Source organism: Anomalospiza imberbis, chromosome 6, assembly GCF_031753505.1.
Source record: "Anomalospiza imberbis isolate Cuckoo-Finch-1a 21T00152 chromosome 6, ASM3175350v1, whole genome shotgun sequence".
In the NCBI taxonomy this organism is placed as follows: domain Eukaryota; kingdom Metazoa; phylum Chordata; class Aves; order Passeriformes; family Viduidae; genus Anomalospiza; species Anomalospiza imberbis.
The window spans coordinates 4699278-4719967 of NC_089686.1; the positions used below are offsets into that span (position 1 = coordinate 4699278).

Consider the following 20690-nt stretch of genomic DNA (forward strand, 5'->3'; position numbering starts at 1 on the left):
AGTGCAACAACAACAAAAAACAAACAAACAAAAAAAACAAACCAAAAAACCCCACAAAAACTAAACCAACAACCAAAAATAAACCCAAAACCCATAAAAACCAACCAAACAAAAATAAAACCAAGCCAACAAAAACTAACTAAAACCAAACCAACAAAAACAAACAAAAATAAAACAAAAAATCCCACCCCAAAAAACCACCCAAACTAAAAAGGAAAGAAGTTGCAGGACAAAACCTGGAGTTGTCATTAGCTCGGCCCTTCCCTGCCCATCCTCCCTCACACCAAACTCAGGGGATGAAGATGTCTCAATGGTACCACAGAGGATTGCTGTGATCTGTGCCAGTTTAAGCTGTGATTTCACGTGGTGCTCAGTGCTGCAGGGTCACCCCTATGTGCTAAACCCCCCATGTAAATATGTGAATAGTGCTGTGTAAATAACAACAGGATTAGGGATGGGGGGGTCTGTGGATCCCATCTCTTGCCAGAGCAGAAGGGAGAGGCACTAAGGAGCCTCTGCCAAGTGTTTTCTCCCACTGAGGTTCGCTTTCTGCTCTGCTTTTGTGATCACAGCTGATTGTCAAGGCAGGAAGGCCTTTCTAGGACAACTCCATTATTAATGTGTTGCCTTCACAATCAGTCAATGTCACCATCCAACAGCTCCAAAATGCTGCCAAGAGCCTTTGCCAGCCTGGAAGGAGAGAGCTGCTAGGAAGGTGGACAGGCTGACACCAAGCAGTGCTCCTGTGCTGGGCCGTGGTGGGGCAAGAACCCAGGCACAGAAACTCTGCCAAACATCCAGGTAAAACCCCCTGGGATGAGCTCTATCAGCCCAGGCACCTGCACTGCAAAGCCATCCAAGGCATCTGCAGGATGTGGTGATGGCTGTGCTCTGGGGAAAAAAAAAAATTAAAAAATAAATCAATCTCTTGGGACATTTCAGCATCTGGGCAAATGCACAGAGACAGGGAAAGGATGTTGGGAGGAAACCTGGTGGGTCAGATCCTACACACAAAGCAGGGTGACATAACCCTACCCATAGAAGCTCCAAGAGATTTGCACATCACAGAATCATTGACATTGCAAAAGCTCTCAAATCGAGTCCAACCATTCCCCCAGCACTGCCAAGGTCACCCCTAACCCATGTCCCCAGGTGCCACATCCACACATCTCTTAAATCCCTCCAGGGCTGATGACTCCACCACCCCCATTCAGTGATTACATTTTGCCCTAATATCCAACCTAAATCTCCCCTGGTGGAACTTGAAGTTGTTTTCTCTTATCCAAATTCAAGGATTTCTTCCTAAGACAAAACCAAACCATATCTCCAGCAGCATTCACCTCAAAATTGCTCTCACACTGAGCCAAGCTAGAGAGTCAGTTTAGCAGCACAAGACTATTTTAAAGGGGAAAAAATACCCAAAATGCTGCAGAACACACTGCATATAACAAGTTTGCTCCCTGGCTTGCTGCAGAACAGCTCTTCTGCCCCTGGGTGTACAGGTGTTGAACCAATCAGTATAAAAATGAAGACAAGAAGGTGGTGATTTATCAAGTGAGGGCAGTCAAATCAATCCAGATTTAATGACCATGACCCGTGAGTGGACAGGACAGAACAAGACAGATGAAGGCAGATAAAGAGTTTACAACATCTCTTAACAAAATGCTTTCCCCAGGAAAAGGGCTGTGGGCATAGGACTTTTTTCCAAACCACAAAAAAAATCCCCAAACAACCAAAAAACAAACCTACAAAAAAAAAAAAAAAAAAAAAAACCACCAGCAGAAACAGTAATTCAATTTTCATTGGAAAAAGCTGTTGGTGTTTTCTTCCAGAAGCATTCAATTCAACCCCACTGCCTGGGAACAGAAGAACCAACAGGCCAAGAGTTAAGAAAACATTTAATTTCAGCTTTATTTTCTAGACAAACCCAGCTGGACCATCACAGATGCTGCATATTGGGGAGCAGGTCTGTTATTATGGGCTACAGTCTCTTAAGTCCTGTGAGGACTACGAGGAGCCAAAGGGAACACAGCTGAGTCCACTCTGCTCATTTCTAGTCTGAGCTCCTGCTTCTTCCCCATCCTTGATCCTCCTCCTGCAGCACCCCTGGTCCCAAAGCTCCCAAAGAAGCCCCATGAGCAGCATTCTCCTACCTCCTAAAGAACCCCAGCCACGAGCAACTCCAGCAGAAAATGTTCCTTGCAGAGCATTACTGCCACAACCCTGCTTATCTGAACCCACCTCCCCTGAGCCAGGAGGGCAAACTGCCTAATCCTCAGACTAAAACAAACAGAAACTCGTTAAGAACTTTCACTCACACAGCCCAATTACATTTCAATAATAGCAGCTGGGGGAGTTTATCTGTTGTTTTCGTTCAAGCTTGGAGAAAGCTACAACACTGAAGTGATATTTAAGTGAACTTTTTTTTTTTTTTTTTGTTTTTTGGACAAATGAAAAATCTAATACAGTCCAAAATTCAAACAAAGCCCGGTGAGAACAGGAAGAAAGGTGGGTCAGATTAAGAAATACCCGCTGGAGGCAGAACATCACAAAGAACAGAGAGCTTGGAGAAGGGAAGGCTCCAGGGAGACCTCAGAGACCCTTCCAGTGCCTAAAGGGGGTTCCAGAGAGCTGGAGAGGGAATTTGGACCAGTGCATGACACGACAAGAGGGATGGCTTCCACCTAACAGAGGGCAGGGTTGGATTGGAGATGAGGAAGGAATTCTTGCCCATGAGTGGAGCAAGGCCCTGGCTTCGGCTGTACAGAAAAACTGTGCATGCCTGCATCAAACACTTCCATAAAACAGGAGGAAAAAAAGAAAAAAAAGTTGGGTTTGATAGAAAAAACTGACACTTTTTTCACTATTTTCTGCTACAAAGGAAAAGGAGGGATGAGCCACCACCTGCTGTGAACAAGATAGAGGTCAACACAGAACAGTTCCCATTTCAGTGGTAGCAATAAAGATGCAAGAGGAGAGTGTGTACCAAAACCATTTAATAATTCATTCTGCATGTGCTCTAAGTCTTATGTTCCCTGCCAATTTAGTTGATATCCAAAGAGCTGGTGAGGAGCTATAATATCAGGCTAGTTAACCATGCTGGGTTAAGTGCCTGTTTTATTTACACCTCTGCATCCTAACTTAAATTTTTAACAGGGTTGTAGAGATTTAATGAGGCAGATCTTAAGCCATACAGTCAAGGTCCAAATAGCAATCCCCTTCAGAGCCTTAATTTCTGGGAAAAATACCTTTCATATAAAAAAAAAAAAAGAGAGAGAAGGTTCCTTGTACTGTGCCACAGCTCAGAAGAAAAATGGGGAGTTGAAGCATCTTTTATAAATTAATGTAAATGGCTACAAGTTCTGAAGTATTCAGGAGGAATTTCTCCACAGAAAAGGTGATTAAACATCGGAAGGAGCTGCCCACAGAGGTGGTGGAGTCACCATGCCTGAAGGTGTTTAAGAAAAGACTGGATGCGGTCTGGTTGACACAGAGGTGTTTGGTCAAAAGCGGGACTCAATCTTGAAGGCTTTTTCCAACCTAAGCTGTTCTGTGGTATACAAAATAGTTCACAGCAGGCTGCAAATGCACATGAAACTCCAAATTCTGCCAGCTGAGAGCCATCCTAATTAATTGGGAACACTCCACACTCAAGAGCCACTTGGTTAAGGCCTCCTCCTCTGGAGCAACTGATTTTAAGTTGCCATTTTCAGAGCTATTGGCTGCTCCTGACACCACACAGCAGGCACAGCAGCTCCTGCTTTAATCAAAGCTCTGAGCACCCTCCACAGCCAGCAGCTCTCCTGACCCCTGAACTGTGTGAGCAGCTCACTCCCAGCAGGAGAGCAGACTGCAAGAAGGAGTTCTTCCCTGGGAGGGTGTGGGGTCCTGGCACAGGGTGCCCAGAGAAGCTGTGGCTGCCCCTGGATCCCTGGCAGCATTCCAGGCCAGGCTGGATGGGGACTTGGAGCAGCCTGGGATAGGGGGAGCTGTCCCTGCCATGGCAGGGGGTGGGATGAGAAGGTCTTTGAGGTCACTTCCATCCCAACCCCTTCTGTGATGCCATGATTCTCTGATGTCCAGGCAGGGTGGTGGCACACAAGAGAACCAAATCTTGAGTCTGCAGGGCCGGATACAGACTCACCCTCACCCACAGTGACAGGGCCAGAGTCTGGTGTGCTCTACCCAGCAGGTTCCAGCTGGAAACTGCAAGGACTCTGCAGAAGATGGAGCATGGCACGTGTCCTGCCACTTCAGAAAGTCCCACCTGCCAAACCCTGCCACGCCGGGGATGTGCAGCCACCTTTGCCAATACCATGGCAGATGTTACAGCAGAGGAATCAAGTTGAAAAAGCAATCTGGTTTCTTTCCAAAAAGTCACTTTTTGAAGGGTGTTGGGAGGCTCCCACAGTGGTCCTCAGTAAGCCAGCACTGAAGCAGAAGCTCTACAGAGAAAGCTGCAGTGCTCAGCTTGCTAGAGAGACATACAAATTCTAGGCACAGAGACAAAACACATAATCAATTCCCCCAGACAAGCAAGCCTTATCCTCTGCTGTGTCCTGTCCCCATATCCTATAATCCCTTTATAGGATTTCTCTGACTAGGAAGGGCAAGTAGAACCAAGCCCACCAAGGAGTCAAGGCAGGAGGAAATTTGTCACCCAGCTCATCTCTCCAGAGTCCACCAGAGAGGAGGATAAGCTCATCTAGACATATTTTCATTTTGCCTGTGCAATTTGATTTTTAAAACAGTTTTGCATCCAAGCCAGGTAGGTGAATACACAGATGCAATTAACCGCAGGCAGTTTGGCACAGATGGTCCCCAAGAAACAGAGTGAGCTGAGCAGCAGGGGTTTATATTTAATGATGAGCCAGGCCTTCAGTGAGGCAAGGCAGCAGGACCCCACTGAAGGCAGCAGAGCTCACTCAGCTCCTGGCACTTCTTCCAACCGTGAGCCTCTCCCCAAAGGGCCAAGATCCCTCATTAGGGACCCAGTCATGTGCCTGCAACAGCATCCCCCAAACACCTGAGTATCCTGGCTGGAGCTCCATGTAGCTTTAAAGGAAAGCACCCCCAAGCATCTTGGATCTGGCAGCATCTAGATATTCTGAGAGTAAACAACAGGAACTGTAATTTCAGGAGCTAAGCTTCCAAATGCCACTCCACCACGAGGATGTGATACCCCCCAACTGACATTAATCAAAAAAAAAAAAAAAAAAAAAGTTGAGAGAGCACAGTTGTAGCTCAAAAACCTTCCTTTGTGCTTAACTGGGGCAGCACCATCCCCAGGCAGAAAGCCTTTCCCCAAATGATAATTGCAATTGTCCCATTTTACAAGATGTGGCTTCATGCTCCCCAGCACCAGGGAACCTTCTGGCTCCCTGCACAGAGGTCTAGGCTGAGCAGAAGAGATTCAAACCACAAAAGCTGTGCCAGTTGTCAAATGCACACAGCACAAAGAGCCCCATGTCCCTTGGAGAACAGGCACCTGCAGAGCCAAGAAACCCAGATTTCCACTGAGGGCACCTGGCCCCAGCTACAGCCCACATTTGCCTTTAGAGGAGCCCAAGAAAGTTGTATCAGTCCTGTACTGGAGCAGAGAGATCTTTTTTTTTTTAATATGCTGGGCAGAAGGTCTCATTAAATTGAGAGAGACCAATGCTCAGCTGAAACTGAAATCCCTCTTATCTTCCCATGCAGAAACCCAGGCTTCTAAAGGAGATCCCAGAGGGCTATAAAACACTTTAGCCTCCTGAATCACACTGCTCTTGCTAAGCAGAGACCTTAATTCCCAGCCTGAAGGATCAGGTTTTCCCCACACACACGACCTTTCCTTCCCACGCTGCCACTCTCCCATTAGCACCACATCCCTGCCTTGCCAGAGACATCCAAGATTCATCCTGGTAAGGGCAAAATGCTGCAGTTGGAGTCCCAGAGAGCTCAGGGAAGGCTTCAAAGCCAGCAGCAAGCCAGGCACATGCAGTGGGGGAGACTCCCAGCTTCTGCTGCCCTCTAAACTTAAGAGGAGTGAGAGTTATTGCTTCCTGCAGAGAAAAGATGCTGATGAGCTGTTGTCTAGAGCACCCCACCTCTACTCAGAGGAGAAATACCATCTGGCAGTGCCACCCCTGGAGAGCTGCCAACCTTTGCAGTAAAATATTAAGGCAAGAGAAGGTCAAGATAAAGGAAGGGGAGCAAAAACAGGCAGAAAAATGAATTCCTGCCAGGTGGTATCAGCCCAGACACTGGAGCACAGAACTGGAGGGATGAGCAAGCAGAGAGGAGTTCAAGTAGGAAAAAGAGCAAGGAACATTTCTCTGCAGGAAAACTGTGGGTGAGGTGAATAGAAGGCAGATCAGAGCTGCAGACCAGCTCCAGGGCAGGATCAGCTTTGCCTCAGCACCCCTTGGTGGGTGCTCCCCCGCACAGTGGATGCACACGCCAGCATTACAGGCATGCAGAGCCAGAGCCTGCTGCAACAGCAGCACCACTGCTGCTCCCTAGCCAGAAAAAAAACCCAGCCCCATCCACCACAGCCACTGGAATTTCAGGCATCCTCCAGGACACTGTTCACTGCTTGCTTCCTGTGCCTCCTGAGAGAGGACAGGCTGTCCAACACCTTTATTGGGAACAGTAAGATGTGCACACAGGCATGAGCCAAACAGACAAAGTGGGGGCTGTCAGGGCAGGGGTGGCACCCCACAGGAGGCCACCGGCCCCTGGGGCCCAGGGGTACCTTCGGACTCCAGGCGGTCCAGCCCGTAGGTCACAGCTGTGCTGGTCCTCCTGGCAGGGGGAGCAGCAGTTCTCCTGGCAGAGGAGGCCACTGATGCTGGAGTTACCAGGACCACAGTTCTGCTGGCTGGCTCCTCTGTCTGCCCAGCTGGGGTAGGAGACATCCCACCAGGGGCTGGAACAGCTTTCTCACTGGTGACCAGGATCCCATCTGTGAGATCTACAGGAGACAGGAAACAGCAACCATTCAGCCTAACAAGACTTTAGAAAAACCCAAGAAACTCCTTAATGGAAATTTAACTCAAAGGAAGTTACTAAACTTTCGCTTCCTTTGAGATGTGACTCTGCTGTAATGAAACTTTCTCCTCCAGGGCAGCCAGCAAAGAAGGTTCCCCTTAATAAGGGGGGAACCCTTAAAGGTTTTAATTCCACTGCTTTAAGGACTACTCATCACCACACCCTTGCAAGATCAGAGCACCAAGCCACCACTTAAGAACTGAGCCAAGCGACAGATCTAACAGTTCATTACAAAGATAAAAGTTGGTCGAATTTATAATTAAATCCCAGAAGCAAATTCAATTAGTGGAAACTGCCAGAAAAGCCTTCTCCCCCTTACAAGCAGACCCTAAATTTGGAGATACAATGCAAACAGCTTTTTTTTTTTTTTTTATGCTCTGCCACACAAGAATTGCCAGAAAAGCTGCCCAGCAGCATTTTCATTACAGTGGTCCCCCCACTACTTCAGAAACATACTCCAGCTCAAAGTCAGCCTTCATGCTGAGGGAGCCCTTGCTACACTCCTGTCAGGAAGACAGCTCCAACATGGACATGCCAAGGTGACACCAAAGCAGCAGGCAGCAGCTACATGAACATGACTGCTTAAAGCATTTCTGCATGAGCTACATCAGCTTGATAACAACCCATGAATATCACTGCAGGTTTCCACCCCCAAGGGCTTGCCAGGCTCTTGCAGGAGGGTGTCCTTCCCCCACCATGGCTCCCATGGAACATTTTCATCCTCTGGATTGAGCACCAGCAATCTGTGATTGCCTTGGGCTCCAGAACTAAGAACTCTCCCTCCATAAATCAAAAATTGCTTAAGTGTCTAAAGCTAAAGGCAGCCTGCTAGCAAGCACAGGTAGGGAGCTTGGTTGGTTTGGGGTGGTTTTTTTTTAACCTCTACTTCACTTATTTGGGGCAAAAAAAAAAAAATCCATATGCTGGCAAATTCCAACCTGGTGGATCTCATGGCATGAGCAGAAAGCAGTAGCAGCTCAGGTTTAGAGGCAGAGGGTAGAAGGTTAGCAAAAAAAAGTCACTTAAATAAGGATGTTGCATTGAGAGTGGAGTGTGACAGTGGTTTCAGATGTACCATCCCATCCTGTGTGGAAGTGAGTCCTTGAAGCAGAATCCTACCTTCTGCATCCACAGGGCTCCCCGTGGAGGAAGCAGCAGTTGCCAGCAGCACCTCGGTGGCACTGGGAGCTGTCAGCATCTGGGTGTCCTCCCCGCTGTTCTCCTGAGGAAAGCTGGCAGCCCCTGCCCCCTGGGTGGCACCAGGCACCTCTGTCACAGCTGACAGAGCAGCATCAGCCTCCTGGGCAGCTGTTGTCACCTCCTCAGTGGCACCTACAGCAAGAACACGAGTCAGGGCAGGCTCACAGGACAGCTGACAGCAGCAGAGCACACATCTGAAGCAATATGAAAGGAACAGAACTCCTTGCTTTACCAACTCCAGAGCCACAGGGCCAGCAGCAGGTCCAGCCTCCAGTGTCCAGCTCCCACTGAAGCCCCAGCTATGCAGAAGGGTTTATTTTTTGCTGGACAAGTTTTAATAGACAGTGTTGTTTCCCCAACATCTGGGAAACAGCAGAGAGGCAGCCTGCTGACAAGTCAAGTGCTTCAAAATTAATCTAGAAATTAATCAGTCAGGTTGCAGCACCAGCCTGCAATTAGCTTCTTTTCTTTTACAGCAAAAATTAGGTCTTTTGGATGCAGTGAAGGGAAATCATCCTTTTGCATCTGCAGCCAAAGAGGGAAGAATAAAGAAGCCCAGCAAATTAAAAAGTCCTCATCAACCTAGAAGCATGTCATTGCCCAACACCTGACCAGCCTTTTTTTTTTTAGCATTCCTTTTCCATTTTAAACACCAAGTAGGAATACTGTCATGAGGCTGAAGGTGCCACCTCTGGGGGTATGTGCAGGGCAAGGTGACAGCATCAGCCTGCAGCAGGCTGTCCAGGAGGAGTTCTGCCTGCAGATAAGAGCTGGGACAAGCACTGGCCAGCCACAGCTTCACCATGGGGTGAGGAGACCACAGCAGGAGCTGCTGTTAGAAGTGCCAGCAGCTCTCTGCACAGACCTCCAGACCTGAGCACCCTTGAAAAGGCATTTAAGACATCAGTGGCTCAGAGGCTGCTGGCACAGCTCACTTTAAATCCCAGAAATGAGAGGCAAGTGTCTGTAACAGGCAAGTTTTACCTTTCCATGAACTCTCCAGAGTAGGAGAGAGCTCAGGCTGGGTATCTGTCACCACAGCAGCCTCCGGCTGAGACGGAGGGATGCTTTTCTCCTCCTCTGCTGTGACTGCACTTATGTTTTCCAGCGAGCCAAGATCAGCTGTGCCTGCATCTGACAGGTTCCCAGCGTGGAAAGCAGCGCTGCTGCCTGGGGAAGTTGCTGGCAGCTCCTCCCCTTGCACTGGCACTGTGCAGTTGCTCTCCTTGGCAAGCTCGGGCACTGGTGGGGGGGACACGGGGGAGGGCACTGCTCTCGTGGCATCCTCTTCCTCCCCCACACCTTCCTGGGTGCTCTGGGATGGTTCTGTTGTCCCCAGCTCCTCTGTCACCTCCTCATGAGACGTGCTTCCCCCGTGACTGATGTCCCCCAGTTTTGTGTCATCCCAGTCAGGTGGCACAGTGGCCATAGGGGGGATGGTGACAGTGCCAGCTGTAGTGGGCAGCTCCTGTTGTGTGACACCTGTCCCAGCTTGTGGGTGAAGGAAGGCCTCAGTTGCCACAAGGGGATGTTTAGCAGCCACAGATGTTGGTGGAGCCAGGGATTTCAGAGGGCTCCCTGTGCGGGCTGTCAGCATTTCCAGCCCAGAGGTCACACCTGCAGCCTGGGGACTTGGGATGACAGGGTGGTCACTTGCTGCTTCCCAGCTGGGAGAGCTGGGGTTCAGTGTGGGCTGGGGCACAGCTGAGGGGTGTGAGCTGCTCTCTGCTTCCTCCTTCTCCTCCACAGTGGTCCCAGAAAGGGGGCTTGCTGAGGGGCCAGCAGAGCCTGCCACACCACTCTCTGTTGTGGCCTCACCAACGGGGCCACCAGACTCCTCCTGGACTGGAGGGCTCAGCGTGGTCACAGCTGTGGTCAGCATGGCCCCGAGTGCTTCATCCTCATCCAGCCGTGGCTCAGTGGGAGCCAGCTCCTCCTCATGCCCAGCAGGCAGTGTCCCAGCAGAGGGGTGACCCCCCAGGCCCTGGCTGCTGGGCACTACACGGCTCGGGCTGGCAGGGAGCACTTCTGCAGAGAAAGCTTCATCTAAAGGTGTCCCAGATGGCTGTGCTGACACTGCACATGGCTCTTCAGGAACTGTCTGCTCAGAAGGGCCCAGATTGTTTTTCAAGTCCACCATGGCTGTCCTTTCATCTTCCAGCCCATTCCCTGCCCAGGGGCCATGCTGGACCTTTGTCACATCCCCCTCCTCCAGAGGCTGAGCAAGGCATGGCAGGCTGGAGGACAAGAGCAGGATGCTGCAGGTGACCACACAGATATTAAATCCTTTGGATCTCCTCATGGCTGGGAGGAGATGTGCCCAGAAGCCTGCAAGGCTGACAAATCCAGAGACCTGGAAGGGGAAAAAGGAGCCAAGATTACACATACCCATAACCAACCACGGACCCAGGGCCTTAAGTAATGGGAGACCAACTCTGTGGCCAGTTGTGAGCAGACCCCTCCTACACATTCCAAGTAATGAATTTCCCCATCTGTTTTACTCTTCTCAGCCTACCCTACCTGAAGATGCCAGACAAAAACCAAATGTTGATCTGAATCCTAGGGTAGACCTTACCCAGCTCTCACCCCACCAGCAGAGTGCTATGCTCCACCCAGCAGGCATCAGACCTGCAAGCAATGGTGTGGAGCAACCTGTTTGTCCTGAGCCAAGTCCAAAAATTATCCTTGTCAGGGCCCTGAAGTCTCAGGTTCCTTCTGGCCAGCCCTGTTCTGTGCATTGGCACAGGAGGAGACCAAGGAACCTGATGGGTCTGTGGGGAACAACACAGCACCAGAGCCACACCAGGAGGCTTTAGGGCTGCATCATGTCCTGGCTGAAGTCCTTGGCCCCACAGAGCAAGCTCCAGCCCAGAGAGCAGCAGTGCTGCATTAGCACTGTGCCCGTGCTGCACTGCACCACCGAGGCACTTCCAGAAAGTTTCATGTCCAGAATCACCGTGCAAGCCGAGTTTCCAAGAGAGCACTGAACCTGTGGGCCAGCAGTGATGCAGCCAGCTGACAGCCTGCCCCTGGCAAGCTCTGCTGCCTCCAGGCACACAGCTCCAGCTCCCAGCCACCTCCCTTGGGCACGTGCCTCAGTCCTGGGCTTGCCACTCCAGCTCCTGCCGGTGCCACACACACAACAAACATCCCTCTGTCACAGCAGATCTGGTGTGGTGCTCCAGGAGGCAGCTGTCCAGGGGCACAGTCAAGCCCTACTGCAAGGGCCTCCAGCCATCAGCAGCTTCAAGTTCTTTCTCTCATGAGTTCCTCCAGTTCTGGGAGCCCCAACATGGGAAAGAGCTTGACCTGTTGGGGTAAGTCCAAAGAAGAGCCACCAAGTAGATCACAGGGCTGGAGCACCTCAGCTATGGACACAGGCTGAGAGAGATGGAAGGTGGAGAAGAGAAGGCTCCAGGGACACACTGGAGCACCTTCCAGTGCCTAAAGTAGCTCCAAGAGAGCTGGAGGGGGACTTTGGACTAGGGCATGGAGTGACAGAGCAAGAGGAATGGCTTTCACCTGACAAAGAGTAGGTTTAGATTAGATATTAGGAATAAATTATTGACTGAGGGTGGTGAGGCCCTGGCCCAGGTTACCCAGAGAAGCTGTGGCTGTCCCTGGAAGTGTCCAAGGCCAGGCTGGATGGGGCTTGGAGCACCCTGGGATAGTGGAAGGTGCCCACAGCAGGGGGTGGAATGAGGTGAGATTTTATCATTCCCAGGTGAACTGCTCTTCCCTTTGGGCTGCAGAAATAACAAATATCAGCAAGGAAAGAGGTTGGGGCTGTCAGAACCACCCCTCCAAAGAACAGCAATGGTCACCCTGTGCAGTCTGCTGCTCATGGGCACCAGGATAAATCCCTGAACTTGCCACACTCCTCATTTCCCCACCCAAACAGCATGTCCAGAAGTATTCACATTTGTACCCAGAGAGTGCAGCAACACAGCTCAGAATTAACCACTGCAGGCTCCAGCATCTGGCTGAGCCTTCAGGGCACACTGAGTCACTTTTTCCATTCTCCCTGAAGCCTCATCCCAGCAGTTCGAGCTGCTGGAATAATTCCCCATCACAGGCCACACACATGCACCAGGTGCTCAGGGACAAGCAGAAGCCACCAAAAAGCTCTTCACCAGCCTAGACACCTTCCACTTTATTTTTAGCATCTTCGATCTCTGAAGGATGGATGGCCACCCATCTATTTTCTGTCCCCTCCCTAAAAAAAAAAAAAGCTGAAAACTGACAATATTTAGCTCTTTTCCCAGGCTAATTCTTTATGCCCTTTTGTAATTAAAAAGCACTAAGAATATATTATGCAAGTTAAATTGTTAGTGCCTAACTACATGCATCTGCCTCACCATGCAGATGAATATAAATCATGTTCACCTCAACACCCCTTTAGCAAGTGCCTGTTAAGAGCAGGCATATTGAAACATCAAGAAATTGGGTTTTCTCTACTTAAAAAAATAGTTTGGCTTTAAATATGGCTTCTCAAGAAGTCAGGAGCATTTAGGTGGCACAAATGCTTTCAGCAATGCTTAAACATAAACAGAACTCCAGCTGCACTTGAAAAGCACTTCTCTTGCAGTCAAATATGTTATACATATGTATATATGCATCTGTACAGATATTCTGTAGCTTTCTAATTCTAGGCTCTCAAATAGCCCACAATATTCAGGACGTGGCTAGCAGAAAAACCAAAATGCTCATTTCCTCCCAACAATACTCCATATTTACTAGACCCTTTCCTCCTTTTGGGTGGTAGATAACATGGGCACTCAGTACCAGCCTGATAAAAGAGTTCCTGGGGCCCTTCAGGGCACTCCATATTGTTTCTACCGGTCTAAAAAGCCCTGCTTGTCATAATCCTACATTTCTATAGGGCAAAAATCATATTGGAGAGTTATTTGCTCAGGAAATCCACAACAGGCAGAAGTAAGCTAACCAAGACCTTCACACTCAGTGAAAGCAAGAGATAGTGGCACAGGTTCACACTTCAAAGAAGATTAGTCAGGGCTTAAGATCTACTTAGCTTTCGGAAGAGGCTGGATTAGAGAGTGTATGAACAGCAGTGACCTGGCTATCTCCTTAAGCAGAGTTTGACACCTTGCTGAAGCACTTCCACTGAATGCAGAAGCCGCAGGTATCTGGCTGCAGAGCAGGCTGTTCCTCAAGCCGAGGTAAGTGTATCCTCCTATCTGGCTATTTTTATAGCCAGCCTGCTCTCCAGCCCCAGCCAGGCTGGAACAGCAGGCTGGAGCACGCTGCCCTGACCAAGCCTGAGCTTTCCTGTGACCAGCTTGAAGGTAGTGACTCAATATTTCATGCTGCAGGAGCTCCTTGTCCCCAGATTTCACCTGGCATCCTCAGAGCTGAAGCCCTGGAGGCAGCTGCCAAGCACTGGCCAAGCTCTCAGTGGAAAACTAATCCTTGCTTCCAATAGGAAGCACACACTGAGGGCAAGAGACAGTGCCAGCTACTTCCCCTGCACTCAATAACAGCAAATCCCAGGAGATGCAGTTCCTCCAGCCGCAAAGGCAGCACAACTGCAGGCAGCCAGGGAGCTTTATCTTCAGCATGGAAAATATTAACTTTTCTTTTAACACCTGGTAGGCTGGGAAAAAAAAACACACAAAGGATTGCTAGGCTGAAAATGGGCCAAAACTGGACATCTCCAGGAGCTGCCCACAAGAATAAGAACCATCTACCTCAGTGGGGAAGTCAGGAAGCTGAGGGACAATAAATATAAATTGGTCACCAGCTGAGGCAGTCTCAGACTCAGTTGGATCTTTCTGAGCCAGGCTGCTTGCCTGCTCCATACAATTAGCACTTGCAGTAGTTATTAAACCCTCTGAATTCTGGAGACTTCTTTGAGATCAGCTCTTGGGGGGGGGCCCCAACAAAAGCCAGCTCAGAAGGAGCCCCAGCCTGTTATGGTCACTCCAGCAGGGCAGGTTTGCAGGGGACCAGCACAGAGCACAGCAGATGTCTCTCCTTCAATAGCTGTTCCTTGCATGGACCAGTGGTTTGTGGAGACATGCTGCAAAGGATTAAGCTCCCCCTCTGTCCCAGCTGTGTGCAGCTACTCCTGCTCAGAGCTTTTTAAGGGCTTCACCCAGCCAGCTTACTTAGAGAAAACAACTCCCTTCCTACCCCCCCCCAAAAAAAAAAAAAAAAAACCACAAATTAGCTGTTATTTTCTGTCTTTGACAAGTTATGGCTATGTTTCCACCCAAATTGTTGAAACAGTGTGGAAAGAACAAGCACCAAGTTTTAAACTCCCTTGAATTAATAACTCTGCTCTAACAATCCCTCTGACACAGGGAGGACACTCACACTCGCAAGCTGAAGTGGCTGCATGCATCATAAAGCAGAGAGAACAGGTCAGCCCCAGCCAAATCTGTCTTGCCTTTGAAAAGAGCTTCTCACACCTCCACGCCGGGCTGCCTGAACAGTCCTGGGTGTGCTCAGCTCCGAAATTCGCTGACAATTCGTAAGGGAACCGGACGAAAAAGCAGCAAATCTTTTAATGTGAAGATTTAGCCAAAACATACAAGTCAAACAACTGCCTGCCGTCAAGTGCTCTGTTAAAGGGTGCTAATGTATGCACCAAGCCTCATTACTTGCGCTGAATACAAAAGGCAGCAGATAATACACTGCAGAGCTCCAACTCCTACTTTTGTGCACAAGCCGAGAAAAATGCCTTCACCTCCTCTTGCTTCATGTCCTTGCCCAGTTCAAGCGAGTGAACTGGGGATCTGATGCCCTTCCAGCACGCACTTCAGGTAAACAGACCTCGACCAGTTCGACCACCGCCAACAGCCCAGTGAAATCCCAGCACTGACGCGACTCTACGCCAGCCACTAACACAAAGTCAGGTGAGAAAAATTACGTCGACACAAGCAGACACCAGAGGGGCACATCCTCACCTACCCTTGAGGATGCATCCTTAAAAGCAAACAAATGAGATATTAATATTCTGTATGGTCAGCTTCCCACCAGACCCAGTGAGGCACCTTAATACATAATACATCACCTCCACTTCCAGCCTCGGCATTCCAGCCGGAGTTCTTTGAGGAGCCAGGGACATGACATGTTTTAGGCATTATTCCCCCAGCCACCAAGCGGTCATTTGCTTTGTTCGGAACTGCACACGGACCACCTATGGAAACCCCTACTTGGATTTGACAGTAAAAGCTGCATAGTTCTCCGTGGCTTCTGACCCGTGCCAGGTCCCCGGCACCACAAAAGTCTAAGGTCTACCGAATTCCTGAGGGATTAAGACAGGGAGGAGGGGGTGTTGAAGAATGAGGCCAAAGGGTGCAGCAGTTTCCAAGCAGCAGAAGGACAGAAACGCCGCTCCCCAGCCTGCCTGGGAGCAGAGGGACAGCACTCGGATTCCAATCAGCAAGATACGCTCCACAATTTCAGCGCCTCACCTAACGCTGACAGAAACACCACACAGGAGAGCTGGGGGAGCGTGAGTCCCTGCAGGTGAAGGTTTAAGAGCAGATTAAATGCATCTTGTCGGGCGCTTTTGGCTTGGGCAGAACCTGCGTGGGGTCCAGAGAAGGGGATTAGCTCTGGCTCAAGGCTCGATTCCACCCAGCACGCCTGCTTGCCGGGCACAGGTCCATCTCCCCGTCCTCAGTCATATTTACAGGTGACTTTACAGCCCAGAATTGCTTTCTTTCCCCACCGCACAGGGAATCAAGTGCGAACAGCCGCCCGGGCATTCCTCCTGCCCAGGCCCGCAGCAGGACAGAGGGACAGCGGCGGTCACCCCCAAACCACCCCCGCGAGAAACACACACCCACCCCAAAAGACTTCTCGAGAGAGCCCACCGGGACCCCCATCCCGGCAGGACGGCACCCCCCGCTGCCCCTTCCCCATCCCCATCGCCCGGGGCTGCGGGGACCAGCCAGCCGCTCGCCGGGAACAAAGAGCCGCGCCGAGGATGCGCTGCCCCGCGGGCAGCCGAGCATCGTCGGGAAAAGCCACAAATCAATTCAAAACGCGAAACCCCGGGGCAAACGCGGCACGGGGGTGCGATGCCGGCTACGTGCGTGTGTGTCCCCGCCTCACCTGGCTCCCGCCGCCGCCGCCCGGTGCCTCGGCGCCGCGCTCCCCCAGCCCCGCGGCCGCACGGGCGGAGCGGAGCGGGCCGCCCACCGGCGGGCGGTGTCGGGGGCCGGCCCGCTCCGCCCGACCGCCGGCCCCCGCCTGCCTCTGGTGGGCTTCGTGCTCCCCGAGACCCGCAGCCCCCGGGAGGGGCCGCCCGCAGCCGCGTTTGGCGTTTGCTGCTTCTCCAAAGGGAAGTTGGAGCATCCAAGCGCTCGGCTCCCGCGCCCAACTCTTCCTCGGTGCCTGACCCGAGGAGGTGCCGCTCTTTGCTTACAAGGAGCTGTAAAAACAAGGCCTAAGGCACCCTTTAGTAGTTTTCCATCTATTACAGATTGTCCTCCAGTGTTTTCAGCTGCAGAGGTCACCTTCCCCTAATGCACCCTCTGCAAAGGAGAGCAACTTTTTAAATAACGACATCCGAATTCGAAGAGCTTTATTCAATTTCCCTTTTTTGATGTGCTTTTGTTTTAAGCACCTATTTGGGCATTAGAGCAAAAGAGAAACAGCTTTACTTGTGCTTTCCTCCTCCGATTTTTTTTTTTCCCATGAAAACCCCCATAACTAACAAGAGAAGAAAACCTTTAGACCATCAGTTCCTGGCTCACACATCAATTCATTTTGCCAAAGAGCAAGTCAAAAGCCCATACCTTGACGCCAAACCCCAAAGATGAGCGTGGTTCAGCTTCCTCTTGCTCCCCCAAGCCCAGTGCCAGGGCAGCATGGGCTCCCTGCTGCACACAGAGGGTTTTATACGCCCTCTCAGGCAGTGGCTCATTCAGAGTGGGGCTGCAGCAGGTGCAAGGTGTTTCAGCTGGGCAGGGACAGGTGAGGAGAGACCAAAAATAATGATCTCTCACAGGAGGCAATGACTGGGGTGAAGGGATTTTGGGGGGTGGAATTGCTAAGAAGGACTAGAGGGAAGGTGTAGGAGAGGTGAGTTAAAATCTTGACTTCCTAATGAACTTGCTCTACCACACGAAGCTAATCAGTGAATCTTCCAGTTATGATAACAAACTACAAAATAAGCTTCTTTTTCTACACAAAGGGAGATGTAACCTGCTGGCACAGGTCGTTCAACTCTTTAAATAAACAACAGAACTGGTGGAAGAAAATGAGATATTCCTTATCAACAAATGGTTCATTATTTTTCTGTTCACTGTGCTACTGGTAAATAACTTTTATATTACTGTCTTTGTGTCTCTAAACACAGCCCAAAGTTTTACCTGTTTAATTTTAGAGAAACAGTGTGTCTTCTACTGGATTCCAACCAAACTGGATCCAACCCAATTCATTTGGTTGTAGCACTGTGCATCCAATATTAAAACTTTCAAAAGACAGATTTGTTGCAAGTTAGGGCAGTTTTTTTTCAGGGAAATATTGCTAACCCCTGCATGAGTTGAAAATACAGTGTCAAAGTGCCTGTATCAGCAATAAAGACAGCCAGTGACAAAAAGCATCAGAAAGAACTTCAGAGTTAGGCTTGGGGGAGGAAATGGTCACTCAAAACAATGGGGAAAGTCCCTTTTGGCTTTAACTCTCTGAAGTGTAAAATCCGGGGAAATTATTCATTAATCAATATTTCTAGTGCTGTGGCATCTTTATAAACAAAATAGAAATATGTGAAAAGAAAGGATTTTTCCTCTCTCCTCTAGGGGAGGTGGGGTGGGAGGGAAGGAAGAGGTAAGAGCTGCATTTTTCATGTGTTTTAAACACCATTAACTCCTGGATTAGGGCCTCAAAACTCTTCACAGGTTCAACTTCTGTCCTGGCCAATTCATTTTGGCCAAGGGCTCTAGCTGAGAAGAGGGGGTGGCTCAGCCATGCAGGAGGTGCCACCTCCCAAGTTAACGGGGCAGCCAGATTTTCCAGGAGACCAAAATCAATTCTCCAGAGCAGCACTGCACCCTGTAGTGGCTCTGGGATTGATTCCCAAGCTGTTCAGTCATTCGTGTGTGGGGAAAGGGGCAGGAAAACGGGGACCTCTCCAGCAGAAATCAGAGCCGAGTCCGGGGCTGGGCTTCAGCAGCTGCACAATCCCCCCCTAAGAGCTGACCTGGGATTCAGAACAAGGAATCTTCCAGTGGAAGTTGTCCCTGCCCATGGCAGGGGGTTGGAACGAGATGATTTTTAAGGTTTCTTCCAGCACAAACCACCCTGTGATTCCATTACTGTTTTCAGTCCCATTTCTATCTAACCTTTACAATTATTGGGAAAGTTACTTAAAATGTAAAGCGTGTGTAAGGGATGATTTAGTGTTCTCCAAGGATGCAGGGCACTTAATAGACTGGAGAGGTTTTCACTTCCCCCTTGCCATCGACTCCTAACCCAGACTGGCACCGTGTCCTCTCAAGGTTAAATATTTCACTTCTAAGCACTGGAACCAAAATAGCTGGTTATCTGTGGTTTTTTCCCTGCCTAAAATTGCACATTCCCTGTACACTGCAAGTTTCTCTTCCCCGCATAACCTGCCAAAATCAGAGGATTCTGCGTTATCAACAAAAATATCTGCAGACTGAAAGAAAGAGGCATGATGAAAGAGGCAGACATCAGAAATCACCAGAGAGCACTCTTTTGTTATTCCTTTCTATGGTTTGTTAGTTGGAAATACTGATTTTTATATATGCCATGGAGCATACATGTAACCAAGCAAAAAAAGCCCCACTTCCACAGCAAGTTAAGAAACATCCATTCCTCTCCCCTCTCACCCTTGCTTTGTGTTGAGACATTTCAGTACAATCCTCTATTGGTCTTGTCCTTCAGAACTTCTCACCTGAGGTGAAGTCAGAGACTAAATTTGGATGTAAGCAGGCTCATTCTTCCATGCAGGTAGCGTAGCTGAGAAAGAGTGGGACTCATCCCATTCCCAGCTCTGCCTTTTTAGAGGACTTTCAAAACTGAATTTCACTGCTCTCAGCCTCTACTTCTTCTGTAAAATAACAATACCTAATTTTTGTAAGAGCCTCTTATGAAATCTGTGTATTATTATAGCAGCTGGCTCTGCTGTAGAAAGTAATGATACATCAGATTTCTTTCACAGGTGATATTCCTGTCACAGCCTTATTGCAGAACCCAAAAAGTACCAACAGCACGTCCCAATTAAGAGACTAGGTCACATAAAAATTTACATGAAGATATATTTTGCCTGTATAAAATGAACTAAAAAATCATTGTCCTGACAGCAGAATGCTGCACCTTATGCTGCTACTCCTGGCACCTGTGAGGAGATGTATCAGCTCTCCTAAGTATGTCAGGACGTGCCACAGAAGGTAAAGGCAATTTTAAAATAGTTGCCGTTAATTTTGCTGCTGAATGACTTTCCCAAATTGAATATTGGGGACATTCAGCACACAAATCAGTGCACATCTCCATCACAAGACTCACCTTTACACCAGCTGGTAGCATCTGTTTTAAGGGGGCCCTCTCTTCCTGCTAAACAGCAGTCACTGGAATGGAGTAGCCATGGGTTATTCAGGGAAAATGAGAACAGCATCCCCTGCCACAGAGAGGGGAGTTTGTTTAAAACAACTTTGAAAAAGTTTGTGACCAATTAATTATTTTCAATGTAACCATGTTATGGATGAACAGATTTCTTCTTCCTCCAACTGCAAACCCGATAAATGTCAACTGCAATTAAAACTCAATCAGGAGAATCAACTTGGATTCCTTTCTTCCGTGCATCTCACTGTTAGCACTAAGAGGAAAGCTGGGCAAGGCCAAGTGGTGCCAGTGCAGCCCCACTGCTGGCTGGGATTTACAGTAATCAGTCCTACAAGCAGGCACAGGATCCAGCTTCTGCTTTCCAGCTCTCGTGTTTCTGAAGTGCTCATAGAGCAGGAAAGCCATAAGAACTTATTTTTGTCACCAAAGTCAGCAGATGTGACTTGGAGAGCACACAGAGCCCAGATCTGCTGAGTAGGAAATGCCATTTTTACACACTCACTCTTCATTGTAGAACCAGGCTTCTGCTGACTGGCCCAAGGTCACTGGAATCTGTTGCAGTTGCTCTGGGAATACAGCCCAGGAGGACCAATGCTCACATCCATCACGGAATCATGGCACAGCCCTCGCTCTTCTTCATACCCTGCAACAAAATTGGTGTGGTTAATGCCAAGGTACACCACATATTACAATTTCCCCAGAGATAAAGTGCTGAGGAAGCCCTCCACGTGCATTTTGGAGTCTCAGCTAAAACATGAACCATCTGTCCGTTCCCTTGGATATTTTCCCCCCACCCATCCTACAAATTCCACTACAAAATTAGGCTGACAATAAAAAAAGCACCAGACCCACCACTCCAAAGCAGGCTGACCCTAAGCCCTGCTCTGACATTAAAC

General features: G+C 49.3%; 1 protein-coding gene across 3 annotated transcripts in view; it reads right to left on the bottom strand.

Annotated features, from left to right (window-relative positions):
* ARMH4 (armadillo like helical domain containing 4) overlaps positions 1 to 17117 on the bottom strand; it is a 56915-nt gene extending 39798 nt beyond the window's left edge. For 2 of the 3 annotated variants that reach the window (XM_068192092.1, XM_068192090.1), the window contains exons 1-4: positions 17004 to 17117; positions 9217 to 10585; positions 8152 to 8364; positions 6737 to 6955 (exon numbers count right to left, since the gene is read on the bottom strand). In XM_068192092.1, the coding sequence (XP_068048193.1) occupies positions 6737 to 6955; positions 8152 to 8364; positions 9217 to 10534 (1750 nt within the window). In that variant the 5' untranslated portion in view covers positions 10535 to 10585; positions 17004 to 17117. Of the gene's footprint in view, positions 1 to 6736; positions 6956 to 8151; positions 8365 to 9216; positions 10586 to 16317; positions 16424 to 17003 lie in introns of those variants that run through there. The other variant, XM_068192091.1, reaches the window with a different exon arrangement.
* Positions 17118 to 20690: the final 3573 nt, after the last annotated feature.